The sequence below is a fragment of the Eurypyga helias genome, unplaced genomic scaffold, assembly GCF_000690775.1.
Source record: "Eurypyga helias isolate BGI_N326 unplaced genomic scaffold, ASM69077v1 scaffold37138, whole genome shotgun sequence".
Taxonomy (NCBI): Eukaryota; Metazoa; Chordata; class Aves; order Eurypygiformes; family Eurypygidae; genus Eurypyga; species Eurypyga helias.
Window position 1 is genome coordinate 1 of NW_010265641.1, and position 14,144 is coordinate 14,144.

The 14,144-nt window shown below is 40.7% G+C and overlaps 1 protein-coding gene across 1 annotated transcript; it reads left to right on the forward strand.

Annotated features, from left to right (window-relative positions):
* Positions 1-108: 108 nt before the first annotated feature.
* On the forward strand, positions 109-9,083 carry GDAP1 (ganglioside induced differentiation associated protein 1). Its single transcript, XM_010156815.1, has 5 exons — positions 109-298; positions 1,537-1,710; positions 5,013-5,107; positions 5,576-5,690; positions 8,308-9,083. Exons 1-5 carry the CDS (start codon positions 193-195, stop codon positions 8,688-8,690), a joined length of 873 nt encoding a protein of 290 aa, XP_010155117.1. The 5' UTR covers positions 109-192; the 3' UTR covers positions 8,691-9,083.
* Positions 9,084-14,144: the final 5,061 nt, after the last annotated feature.

Sequence of the window (14,144 nt, forward strand, 5' to 3'; positions counted from 1 at the left end):
ATCCCTGGCTGGGCCGGGCGCGGCGCCGGGGCCGGCTCCGTCTCCACAGAGCAGGCACGGGGGGTGCTTCTGCCCGGGTACCTAACCCCCCTCACACCGTTGCAGGTGCGCTTGGCAATAGCGGAAAAAGCCCTGGAGTGCGAAGAGCACGATGTAAACCTGCCGCTGAGCGAGCACAACGAACCGTGGTTTATGCGCTTAAATTCCTCTGGAGAGGTACCTGTCCTCATCCATGGGGAAAACATCATTTGTGAGGCAACGCAGATCATCGATTACCTGGAAGCAACGTTTGTAGACGGTAATCCCATAGGCGTTGGGGTGTGAAACCTTTCCCCGTGTACCCACAGTGTGCATCAGTGTCGGGGTCAGCTCTGTGTCGCCCGCACGTTGGTTCATTCATGGCCAGAAAAGAGTTTATAGTCTCACAAGTAAATGGGCCCTTCTAGTAGTTGGTGGTATGAGGTGAAAACCCTTTAAAAGTGAGCTGATTGAGGACTTCCAGCACCTTTACAACCATCTGTAAGTGAAACCCCAGCGCTGTCCTCCTTACTCCTTCAGGCAGGGAGGAGAAGTCAGTAATGGTGAAGTCAGTAATGGCAGCACTGTGCTGTGCTGACCCTGCGGTGAGACTGACGCGAAAAACAGCATGTCGAACAGCTGCACAACTTCTGCCGTTGCCAGGCAGCTCCTGCTTCTCTGTGAGGAAAAGAAGAAAGATGCTTAACTCCAGAATAATCTTGGGCAGCAATAGGAAGTAGGATGAGTAAATTATTTTTGGAGCCAAAATGGAGTGAAGAGGTAAAAAAAGTAGGAAGATAGAACTCAGAAGTGATCACATGTAGGCTTTTGAAATTCCTGGTGTCTGTATCACTGGAAAACAGACCATCTCAGTTTTTAAAGGAAGTACAGAGTTGTATTTTTTTTTGGTGTGAAGAGGCAGCATTTTGTGTTTGAGGGGTTTAGCGCAGTGATCTCTAAACCATGGAGAAAACCACATTGTTAGAGGAACATAACATGTACGTAATGCTGGCATGTTCACCAAATGAAGAGCCAGGGCCCAGGCAAATCAAGGGCAGGATAAAATGCAGTGATGTGCAGGAATACTTCTAACCATGCCTTGAGTAGGATTCCGGTACATTACAGCTGCAGTGATGTTTCAGCCATAATGGCTTACTGCAACCTCAGTTATGGCCTACTGTGGGAGGCCTAAAGGGATGTATGGCACGATATCCCGGCCCTAGAAATACAACATAGATCCTGAATCCACTTCTCTGATTTGAAGGACTCTTAAATATGTGTTTACATGGGTTGCTGCATAGGAATTGGAATTATACACATGTTTTAAAGCGCAGTACATGCATATACTTTTTGCTGAGCCATGGTAACACTGTTGAGTTATGGTGGGGAATAGTGAACCTTTTGTAACTATGTCATCTGTGCCAGTTGGACATAACCAGGGTGACTTTGGAAATACTGCTCTTGATAAAGTGCATGGTTCTTTTTTTCTTGACTTTATTTATAACTTTTGTGTTGCAGACGAAGTACCAAGATTAATGCCAGAAGAAGGGAGCATGTATTATCCAAGGGTGCAACACTATAGAGAGCTTTTAGACTCCTTGCCTATGGATGCCTACACGCATGGCTGCATCCTGCACCCCGAGTTAACAGTGGACTCCATGATTCCAGCCTATGCTACCAGCAGAATTCGTAGTATGTACTGGTATAGCTCTGAATGCCTATCAGTTAATAGGATGTTACTTTCATCTTGTGTGTTCAGTGCACCTTAAGCAGAATATATTGAGTGTGGATTTCCAATTTTAGTTGCAGCCCTTGATAATTTGTGCATATACTTTTTATTGATTTTTGTAGTTTGTTATTACTTGAAAATGGGAAAGAGGAACACCTGATGTTTGAGGTGTCTGTGGAATTAGTTTTCCTAATGATTGAAAATGTGCAACAGAAAACAGCAGCTGTGACAGCTGTGAGTATTTTACTTCCTGATACTGCTGTTTGTGCTTATAAGTCAATTTCCAGGGAACAGTGCTGTTACTGCTCACACCAAACCACTACACTGAATGAAACACGTTTTTTGTGACTGTGAACTTGTAAGAAGTTTACCTATTAAGTTAAATCAATTGCTTTCATCTCAAAGTGGTGCAAATGCAGATTAGCCTCAAAGAAACAGGGTCTGTTGATCTAATGTATTATAAGAGAATCATCAGACCCTTTTTGTCTGAGGACTATACTAGGGTCAGGTTGGTGCCAGGGGTAGGGAGGAAAAAAAAAAGAGAAGGAGTAAGTAGCTTGGATTCATCTGACCATGGAAATTATTCAAGCACAATTTAAAACAAAATCCTGGGTTCAAATAATGCAACAGTATAGGATCAAGATAAGGGGTGAACCAGTGGGCTGGTAGAATTCATGCCAAAATGTCCTTTGACTTCCTTGGGATTGGTATTTTACCTGATGGACTTCTATATGCATACCAGTTTCCCACTGAAAAAGTATCTTAAGGGCAAAGGAAATAACTGTAGGTTTTGTTGCCCAGTCCTCTGTATAACAGAGATCTGGAACGAAGTCCTGTTTCAGATCCAGTAGTTCGCAGAAATAAGTAGTTTAAGCAACATTCAGTAATATTCAGAAAAATCCTTGGCAAAAAAATCTTTCAGTTCTTACAGCTCTCTTTCCCCCAACCCCAGGGGTTTGGACACCAGAACTGGACAACAGTTTCTGTTCACTTTTGTATCAGATAAGGAGATAATTTTTGTTGTTGTTACTGTATGTATGTTCAAGGGCTCCAGTGTTACTTTCCGCCACAGAATCGCACTGGGAATCCTCGTTCAGCTGGTTGTGGATCGTGACCTCAGCCTAGCATTTCAAATCAGGTTGCAAACCCACAGCCCTCTCACCAGGAAACGTGGCCTGTATCTTTTCTGGACTATATCTTTTGCTTCAATTTATATTTTATATTGGACTGTGCTGAAGCATTGATTGGTTGCTTAGGCCCCGTTTATCAGCCCATCCAGACCACTGAGTATCAGTGCCATGTTTTTTTTTATTTGTGTCCCTTCTAGTCTTTGTACCATGGCAAACTTTTAATTATGCTTTTATATTTCCTTCTAAGCATTACAAAAGAAGTAAGTAGTTCTAGGATGGGATCAGATCCCAAGAACACAGCTGGATGATGATTCCCTGTTTACAGATATGTTCTCAGATCTCAGCTATGCTATAACCAAATTCATAATATCATAAAAGATGATACTGTGTTAGTCTGAGAAGTTCTATTTCTAACCAACTATGTTATCCTCCTCCCTGAAAGTTTTGGCAAGTCAGTTCTCTCATTAGCCACGCCGTTATGTTGTCAGAAGTGAAGTCGGGCAGCTGGTTGCATGATTTACCCTTTATAAAACATCAGCACAAAAAAAGTTTTTATTTGGTGGAAACTTCCTGAGCATTGGAAAGTATTTGGAAGTTAGAGTTGCTGGTCCAATAATCAATGGCTATTTAAAAATAAAATCTCTCCAGATATTTTTTTATAAGGAATTACTTTGGGTAATTTCAGTTAGTGATTAGCATTGTTTTACGGAAGTAACACAAATTACCATATCAGTGTATTGTCTGTTTGTCTTTTTTTTATGTATTCTTTCCCCTCTATCTTCTAGTTGGTATTAATTGTTGTTGGTTTACACACACACACAATCATATTGGTAGAGCTGAAATTACTACTTGTCTAAATTGGAATGCTTTCTTTTCTTTTCATATTTAAAGCATAGCTTCCTTTCTTAATTTGAGGCATTTTTTTGAATAGCTCATGGAAGTTTCTAAACAATTCCTTTGCTTGTTCAAACTTCTCCTGGATAGTTTAGTTTTCAGCTTTGAAAAGTTGATCTTTTTCAAATTGGTAGATATAATTAGCTACCAGCTAGTTACGTATTATGTTTATGCATACCAAATCTAATTAAGTAATTAATTGCATATGTAAGCTATTAGTTGTGTGATTTCATCCTTCAATTTCTTCATATACTATATTGAAAGATGGCTTTCGCAATCATGTCAGCTTGAAACAAAGAATACATAGACCAGTGAGTTCATTATTCTTTAGCAAGAATTTTTTTAGCAGTTTAATTTGTAAGGCTTAATTGGAACTAATCTTAATTAAGTACAAGTGAGAAGTGATTCATGCCTTGTAATGATTATTTTGTTCTCAGTTTATGACTAGAAATATTTATTTTCAGAAGATAACTTGTTATTCACTATCTTTTGGTATGCTAGGTCTATAAGAACGGCCTTTTCAAGCAAAGCCCCAGTATATGGAGAGGAAAGGCTGTACACATGTAGTAGAAATCAGTAAAATTATCTTAAATTTTTCACATCATTCCTTCTTCAAGTCATGTAATGAACATTTTTCTAGAACATCCATATACTCTCTAATGAACATTTCCAAAAGGGATCACAGATTGTGGTGTCACATTTTAGCTAACTGAAAACACCGTGGTTCCATATTCACTGATATTTAGGCTTTTGCTGTGGAATTATGCCTGTGACCTACAGTGATCTAGAGAAAATCTGAGCATGGGCCTATCTGCACTTTCACAGCATGAAAAATGTGTTAGGAACCCAGGAATTGGGGTTCAAAAATGTCAGAGACCTAAGGTATTTCACGGATTTAGCTCCGTTTTTGGCAGCAGAGTGGTTTTGTCTGAATAAGAGAAAAATATTAACAAGAATTCCTCTTTCTTGCCTGGCAGATCACCGCTTAATAGAGTTCATTGCAAAGTGATGAGCAGAATATGTGCTGGGGTCAATTTATGCAGCAGTTAAGTCTTCCAAAACTTGGTGCTTTTGAATTCCAGCTTGGTGGTGATGCTTCATTGAAGTACCACTTCCCATTTCTTTGGTGTGATATTTGTACACAAGCTATTGATCCAAGTTCCTGTGGACTGCATTATGGGCATGTTTAGGTATCTAATATCATTCCTTTGTGGTTTTTTTTTTTTTTTTTTTTTAATCAGGCCAAATAAGTAACACGGAATCAGAGTTGAAGAAACTTGCGGAAGAAAATCCAGACCTTCAAGATGCCTATATAGCAAAACAGAAGCGCCTTAAAGTAAGTAAACTCTTTGTATCCCCTCCCTATATTCTGACTGAGCTGGTTAGTGTCAGATTTTTTCTGTCACGATGTGAACATCTGTTTCACATGTCATTACCAGTAATGCCAGGCAGTGGTTTAACCCTACACGGCATGAAGCAGTCTGTCCCCCCAGATCAGCTACACACTTCATGTGTGTGCTGACGCATTGGACTGGTTCCACTGACCCCGAAGGTAAGTACATATCAGCACTGGTGTTGGGATGTAGAGCACCCTGAGGGGTGAGGCAAACTCAGTATCTAACATCTCTAATGCTTTTCTTCTGTTACCTGAATTGTCATCAGTACCTGAATGGTATCCAGCTGACTATGTGGAGAAAATAATCATGTTTGATAAATAAGCACTGTAGTATCTAAGTAGAAGTTTCTCTGATAAAAGTATAGACCCTGTGCAATGATAAAAGCACTAACCTGTATGTATATTTAGTCTAAACTGCTGGATCATGATAATATAAAATACCTAAAGAAAATACTGGATGAACTGGAAAAAGTTTTGGATCAGGTTGAGACTGAATTGCAGCGGCGAAATGAGGAAACGCCAGGTAAGGAATTATTCTTGCTAAATCCTGTTTGATGCTTGTGTTTGGGGAGACTGAGTAAACTTGTTGACAGCACCAGTATAGGACTGGTTTTAATGTATCCGATTTGATACTTGCAGCATACGCTGCTCTAACATCACAGAAGGGATCAATACTGTTTTGAATACTAGTTTAGTTTACTCCTATTGTCAGTGAGTTCTGTTGTCAGTGAGTTCTTGCTGTCTTATGAGAGTGCTTGATCACGTTTTCAGCATGGTGAGTATAATTAGCTGCACAATTTTGCAATATTTTATTCTCAAAATAAGAAAAAAAGCTACACAATATTATTCTTGATGTTGTAGGCCTCAGTTCACTGTAATGATCATGACCTTAATGTTAAGACAGATTATTACGATCTTGTTTAAATACTGTGCTGCTATTTGTAGTATATGCAGAATTAAACTGGAGAACATAGATTTTCACTGAAGGAGGGTGGATTTGGATTAGGTGTAAGGAAAAAATTCTTCATGGGGAGCGTAGTGAGGCAGTGGAACAGGTTTCCCCGAGAAGCGGTGGATGCCCCATCCCTGTCTGTCTTCAAGGCCAGGCTGGATGAGGCTTTGAGCAACCTGGTCTAGTGGAAGGTGTCCCTGCCCATGGCAGGGGGTTGGAACTAGATGAACTTTAAGGTCCCTTCCAACCCAAAACATTCTGTGATCCTGTGAACTGGAAATCTGGGTAAGTGCTCTAATCATTAGGCAGTGCCCCTTCCCCACCCTTTTGGAAAGCAGTGGTCTTTACCTCCTGTCCACCCAAATGAGAGTTAGAATTTTGTTTAAATGGGATTAATCATCTTCTTACTCAGAGTCTAGTCCAACTCCCAATAGTGCTAATAAGAATCCTTCTTCTGACTTCACTGGGAGCTTCATGAAGCGTCGGTCAGTATCAACTGCATCTGCTCAGTTTAATGACTCTTTGCATTTGGCTCTATAAATAGCTGTTGTAGTAATTGTCAGTTACTATCAAGATAGGGGATTTGAACCAGCAGTTGAAAGTCTAGATTAAATTTTCTATTGACTCAACAGAGAAAGAGTCACAAAAAATGTTTTGTCTCACAAAGGATGGTAGGATTTTGTTCAGCAAACTGTCACCATTTCCAACAGCCCCTTTGCTTTCTCTCCTAAATAGCTTTTCCAAGGAGTCAATTGATACCATATTGATGAGCTTATGAAAACCACCAGGATCACAGGATTTAGTAAAACATATGCCTGTTACCTGCCCCTTGGACTTTTGTCTGAAGCATTCACATTTTTGAGGTTTGTGAATGATGCTTCTCCAGGTCCTGGTCAACCTCTTAGCCTTTGCTTTTCTTGCTGCTGCTCAAATCCCTCATTCACTTACTGCTGCTGCCACTGCAGGCCTTTCTTTCACCAATTAGCTTCTTTTGTCTTCCTTTCCATCATCTTACTTAATGCACCATGTGAATCCTCTGGTATCTTTTCAGCAACATAGGATACACCCGTTCTCTGCAGAGGCCTTTCTTCCAGACCTCTGTAACCAGTCAAAATGAACTGATACCAGTGGTGTGCCAAACTGTTGCTTTCTTCTGGTGGCAGATGAGTTGAAAGGGACATCGCAAAACTTCTCTGTTTCCACAGGGATGTTGCTGAACGTTTGTGCCCACGGTTTTCCCTGCCTGTTGCGTGACAAGAACTGTAAAGGTTGCAGATGAGGAGGGAACGGCATAGACCTGTTTGAGATCTAGGCTAGAGCAGGGTACTCAGGCTGGCAGCTATGCTAACTACCAAATTTCATATCCTGGTTTTCAGAAGCTCTTGGCGTAGTCAGTACAGGTAAGCCCTTTCAGGTTGTGGTGCTTCAGACCACTGAAGTTAGAGGTGCGACACTGCCTGGCAGTGCCTGCACTGAGCTATCCCAGGAAGATTCACCTTTTTTCTTTCACTGGGAACGGAGCCTGGGGTCTCCATCTGTGGTCTTGAGTGATGGTGAGCAGTCTGAATATCCATCGCTTCTCAAACATCTCAGTGTTAAAGCTCTATGGTTTGGAGCCTAGGAGGCACGAAGGAAGGACGAAGGAAGGACGGTCAGGCAAACTGTCTTCTCTCTGAGCTGGTGTGTTTGGTGCATGTCAGTAATCTGATCCATCTCTTTTTTGACTTGAAAGTCTCCAGCAAATTAGCAGTTCCTTAGTGAATGCCATAGAGCTGACTGACACAGGCAAGACGGTAAGTTCTTCAGGCAAGTGGTAGCTTTTCAGTGAAAGCTAAAATGACTTTGTCCTTTCCAACCTTGTTTAATTTAATCCAGATTTGAGAAACGTAGTTGGGAAAAATAAGAGCTTACTGTGGGTTTTAGTTTACGAACCTGAAATGTGGCTCTTTTCTTTTTTTTCTTTTACAAATTTCCGCCAGCCTTCTGAGCCTAAGACTTCACAGTATTGTGTGACGAGTAGACAGGGGTTAGTAAAATGTTCATTGATTGAAGTCATATCATAGCTGAAGTGTTGGGGGTGTTTTTTAAACAGCATTTTGAAATAGCGCTAAACTGTTAGCCCACAAAGGCTTCTATGTGTGCTTGTATTCCCTTAGCTCCTAATTCTTTATGTTTTATCTCTGCTCAGAAGATGGAAATCAGCCTTGGCTCTGTGGCGATTTCTTCAGTCTGGCAGATGTATCACTTGCTGTCACATTACATCGCCTGAAGTTTCTGGGATTAGCAAGAAGAAACTGGGGAAACGGAAAGCGGCCCAACTTGGAAGCCTATTATGAGCGTGTCCTGAAGAGAAAAGCATTTTACAAAGTTTTAGGACACGTCAACAATATATTGATCTCAGCCGTGCTGCCAACGGCGTTCCGCGTGGCCAAGAAAAGGGCGCCCAGGGTTCTCGGCACCACCCTGCTGGTCAGCGTGCTGGCGGGAATAGGCTATCTTGCTTTCCTTTGTCTACGGAAGAGGTTTGCCAACGTGATGTTATCCATTAGAACCAGGCAAAATTATTTTTAGACCCATATGTTCCTGGTGGGGAGTGGAGGGGACCTCTACCCCCCAGGAAAATATCCCCAATAAAATATAAACGTAGAAGAAAGGTTATGCCTGTGAATTAGAACATTGTCACACAGTAATTGTCTCCTGCTGTTGTATAATTGGATTGGCAATGCCGAGATATTTGTGGACAACAAAGGAAAGAAGAAACTTTCTTTTCAGATGGGGACCTATAAGGGCTGTGACAGTGCTTTGTTAAAGTCGTTATTGTCTCCTTTACCCAGTAGCTGACCTAATTACAGTGCTTTTATTTAATAGATATGCAGCAATGTGACAGCTTTTCACTGTGGGTGAAATGCATTACTGTGCAGAAACCAGCATTGTTGAAATACTGAAAACAGCACTTACTTTAAATGCTCAGCGTAGGATTTAAATGGAACATGGGCTCTGTGCCTGTCGTGTATGGGAGTGAGAGGCTCTGTACTGATTGATGTATATTGATTTGCAGTTGGACTTTTAGGAATGTGTTACAAAACCAGTCTTGTCACTGTATGTTCATGCAGTAGTACAGGAAACGTACACGTATGTAACATCATTGAAACACACCTGAACATCGGTGATTTGTGGGCCACACAAGTGAAATTCTCCAGAGGCATCAGTGGTCAACAGATGCTAGACTTGTGCTGAAACACACATGGGAGTGAAAATCCTGATGTTTGTGTTTTGAAAGCCTTTCAGGCAGCCTTTAGCCCAGGCAAGTACCCAGCTCTGCCGCAACCCGTGGCTGGGTGAAACTAAACTGTCTCGCTGCACATTTCCTGCTTTCATTCCTATCAGTTCCATCTGTCTTTTGCTCCTGGGGTGGCTTGATACAGTTGTCTTCCTATTAGTGTCCCATGCACCCTTTCTTGTTTCCACCCCGAGCACTGGCTATCTGTTGCACACAACCTGGCCACGTCAGCAATTGCGTGTGCCTCTGTGAAATGTTTGCCCACAGCGTGCCACAGCCAACTAGAAAATATGTGTACAACAATGCCTTTTGTAAAAGTTGTCTAAAATAACTAACTATCAGTCTGGTTAGGTGGTCTAGACTGAAGGTGAAACTAATTCAGCAATTTGTTTATTTGTGGAGAGGTGTGGAAAGTGAAAAATGTGTGTCAGTTTGGAGACGGGTGATTTTTAATGCAGATTTTTTGCAAAGCTGCACTCTTGCGGCTTGGTGGAAAGGTGTAAAAAACCACTTTGATTACTTCCCAGTACTCAGTAGATGCTGAGAGTTTTATTAGGTTTGAGCTGTGCTCCTGTTTCAATGAGAAATGCACACTTACCTGAAGGTAGACTTCTAATTCTTTTGCAGTGAGAAAGCAATTGGGAAGGGCTGACAATTCTCGTGACAGTTTAGTAAGATTTTTGTATTCTTGATGAATGTCTGGAAGCCTCAGAGTTTTGTTTACAAACTGTGAATAACTACAGCAGAACGTAACTTTAAATGTTTGCCTGTCAGCAACCAGTGCTAACAGGCCTAAATACATTTTAGATCCAGTGCTGTTGGCTGTGGTCTCTTTGCAGAATTGCTTTTGAGCACCAAGAGGATCCTTTGTCAAGTTTGCTGGAGATGGCTGAGGCAGTTTCTGTCTGGGCTGTCCTACCATGTAACAGATATCAAAATGGATAAAATTATTGAATGCTCCTGCTTATAATTTAATGTTGTGGTAGTTGTCTAACAAATGGAGACCTAAAGCTCATTGCTCCTTTTCAATAATAAGAAACATCTTACCTAGGAAGCAATGTTTTGTTTTATTATTTGTCAAAAAGGCAGTTTTATATAATTCTATTTCATGACCCAGTTGTTCTTGAGAACTTGCTGAATTAAATGTGAGCTATTTAGAAAAGCTTTATTATCCCTAGAGTAAGTTTAATCCAACAGAACTATTAATGTGTTGGCAGCTTTAACGAGTTTGTTGTTTGTATATTGCAGTTCATCTGCATTTACTTGTAACCAACAAATTCCACTAAGTTAATAAACTGAGGAGTAAGCCCTGTAACTTAATGCTTCCCTGGCATGTATTTCTGACAGGCCATCTGTTAAATATAATCTGACCAAGTCATGGTGAAATTCAATATATATATATAACTTGGCTTTCTTTAGAATTAATTTATATTTTGCTTTTTCCTTCCTCTTTTTTTTAATGTGTTAGTTCTAGATAAGAACACTTGTATTCCCAGAGGTGTGCCAGTTCGGTTCACATGAGCAGCCCTGTCTGCAGTGACACAGGCTAATTATTGATGAAGCAGTTTTCCTTCTCCCAGTCCTCCATGATCTCTGCACTGCCAGGAGCTGTTGGGAACGACTCTTGGAAACGACCACCAGATGTCAGTGGTCCTCCAGGGCTGCGCTTTGGCATGCCTTGGGATGTGCAAGGAAACACCGGTTTCCACCAAAGGAAAGGTTTGTGGTCTCAGTGTAAAATGGATATGAGCATCCTCATCAGACTAGCAGTCTCTCAACAGCTCTTGCAAGGACTTCTTTGGTCTACTGCAGGTTGGTTCTCTGGTACCTATCGTTTATGCTCGTGTAGCTTCTACACCAGATAAATAAGAAGGCAAAGTTGAAATAATATTTCACATTAAAATGAATGTCGCTGAACAGTGATTAAACTTTTCATCTGCAGGAATGAGCACGGATAAAACTTTTACTGCAGAAAAGTTTGGATGCCTAATTTAATTCACATCTGTTACTTCAACTATTTGGTAGCCTACTTGTTTTCACTGCCCTGAAGTACTCTGTGCAATGTCGATTTCTGTACAGGTGGCAGCAAAAGGCTTATCCATGATTAAATGCCTCAAAATAGGATGAGCTTTAGGAGCACATATGTTATATATGGCTCTTTGTTCAGGATAGTTTTTGTGTGGTGCCTGTTTCTTTTCAGCCTGCCTTATTTTCTTTGCTCTGGTACGTTTGGACACTATTTAGATTGGAAACATGAGCAACAGTCTGGTTTTACTTACTATTTGCTCTCATATCACGCATCAGATATCTTTCATACCATATCTTTGTATGTGGGACCTGCACAATAAACATCAGTTCAAAGACCACTTGCTAAACTGGTTTATGTCTTCTGTGTCAGTAAACCAAAGAATGTTCGAGGATCACACAGTACTGCTGGCTGATGCTGTTTAAGGAGAGAAGCCTCCGGTATTTCAGTTTAGAAGGTGTTCAACACATTATCTTGCATCCGTTTGGAAACAACGGACAATGATAGTTTTCCTTGGTTGTCTCTCTGAGCTTAGATGTGCAATGAGGCTTGACAGAAGCCATTTAAATGATGTTAAAAACCCATTTAAAGGAGTGCAAGCAGTTTTTGTGTTTTTTTTTTCAACTGATCCATACCAAAAAGTGCTTCTCTTCTGAGTGCGACCCTGTTTATTGGTTTACACTGTTGAGCGGCTCTTGAGTACACTGTTGAGTAGCTGGTGCTACTTTCTGTAAGGTGCATGATGAGAGCATAAGCTGTGTCCACACTGATACTGTCATTGATGAGATGGAATGGTGTGCCCTGACCATAAGTTAGGGCCATAAGACCATTAGTCTGGCCATAAGCTGCCTTTTTTTTTTTTTTTTTTCCCCTTCCTGACTTGCAGTGTAACAGTCTGCGCTGGACCTTTTAAGCAGAGGATGAAGGTTGCATGCATTTCTTCTCAGTATTTCCAAAGTCAGCGGAGCTGCTAGGATCAGATAGACAGCTGGTAGGGCTTCAGTTTCAGGAGATTATGACACCTATGGTCTGTGGGCCAACTTTGAGGTGGCCTTGGTGTTAGCATTAAACAGAAGAATACACAAAGACCTTGCTCTGAAAAGCCTTGTCTCTTAAACAGACAAGAGGAGCAAGAGTGAATGGGAAGTATGGCGAGTATAAATGCTTTATCCGGGTTCACATTGCCACACGTCCACTTTTTAAAGGCATTTTCTAATTAAGTCTTAATATTATGAGTGCAAGGAGATACTGAAGTTTAGAGAGCAGATTGGCATGCCCTAATTCTTGAGGATTAGAGATAGCAGTAGACAGAAAGTAGGTGAAAAGTAGTGGATTTAGCTAACTGGAGCACACTACTCTGCAATAAGGCATATGACATATTACGCTTTACGGAGGCTTCAGTATTAAGTTTATCTCTCTGTTTAGCTGATGTTAGACAAAGAGGCATAAGGTTGTGCTTAGGCAATTTATAAGATGTGGTAAGGAAGTCAAAAGCATGTACAAAAATCCCAAACAAAATATGTTGGGGTTTTTTTTCCCTCTCTTTAAAAAGAATTTTTTAGTTTTGGTGCAGTACCAAGTCAAAAAGTCAGGCACTCAAAACTCAGGAAATTCCAGAAGCCAGAGTTCTTATAATACTGTTAACTCACTCATACAGTACTTCAGTAGCATTTTTATTTCTGTTTTTCTTTCTAAGTTACAGTCATGGTGCTTTATTTAATGTGAAGTTAAAAATGTTGCACCATAAAATAGTTAAGCTGTGGGTAAGATTAGTGCTGTGGGAAGAATCTGTTGGAATTTGCAGAGCTGAAGTCCTAGCTATTTTCATCTCAGCTTTACATCAGCATTTATTTTTACTACAGTTTAAAATACTCATAAATAATTGTATAAAAGTATACTGTGTAAAATAATACTTAATAGCATAAATCAGTATCAATCTAGGCATATTAATATATATTAATGTCTCTTATATATATTCTATATAATATCCCTATTTATCCCTTCCATATTTATTCTGCTAAAATGGCTAGTTGACAATTATGTATATTGCTACATAAATTATATTTATAAAAGTCCATCTTTAGAGCTAAAATTGTGAAAGTTTGGTGGATTTATTTCAAATTGACAAAGTGAGAATCATCCTTTGTGGTTCAAACTCGATGCCTTATTATGTGCAATGTTTGAGATGCTTTGTAGGACTGAAGGCATCGTCTAAATCCCACCGTGAAGGCAGGTTTAGTCCCCACCAGCAGCCTGGAAGGGAGTAAAGGAGACGTTCTTTGCGTGCCAGTCTGGCTAAAGAACCAAAGGGAACCAAAGCTTCTTTCCAGGAAATTGCTTTTCAGTCAGAACTGGGGAGAACGTGGAGAGGGAGCGAGTCAGACTGCTTATGTCACCGGCACGTTTCTGTGTGGGGATGTTCCCCTTCACTGTTTCTACCCCATCGGCTGCTGTCTATCCTTATTTACTGTGATAACGTTACAGTAGTATTTGATAACACTGGTAACATCATGAATGTAGGGACTTGAGAGTATACGTCAGTGTATTTGGTGCTTCTTGTTAGCTGGTCATGCAGATCAGAGGCTCAGTGCTACTGCATTTAAACTGGAAAAAATGCTGTAGCTGTTGAGAAACAACTGCCATCCTGAAAATTGTTCATTTAGGTCTTCTTTTTCAGAAAAGTTACCTAACTTCAGGTGTTTAAGCAGGTGGTGCCTCT

What these genes read in the sequence shown, in the direction of transcription:
- GDAP1 (XM_010156815.1), top strand. Translation starts at nt 193, where the DNA reads ATGCGCTTAAATTCCTCTGGAGAGGTACCTGTCCTCATCCATGGGGAA. An exon ending in CAAAACAGAAGCGCCTTAAA is followed by an intron (nt 5,108 to 5,575) that starts GTAAGTAAACTC and finishes ATGTATATTTAG; the next exon opens with TCTAAACTGCTGGATCATGA. An exon ending in GCGAAATGAGGAAACGCCAG is followed by an intron (nt 5,691 to 8,307) that starts GTAAGGAATTAT and finishes ATCTCTGCTCAG; the next exon opens with AAGATGGAAATCAGCCTTGG.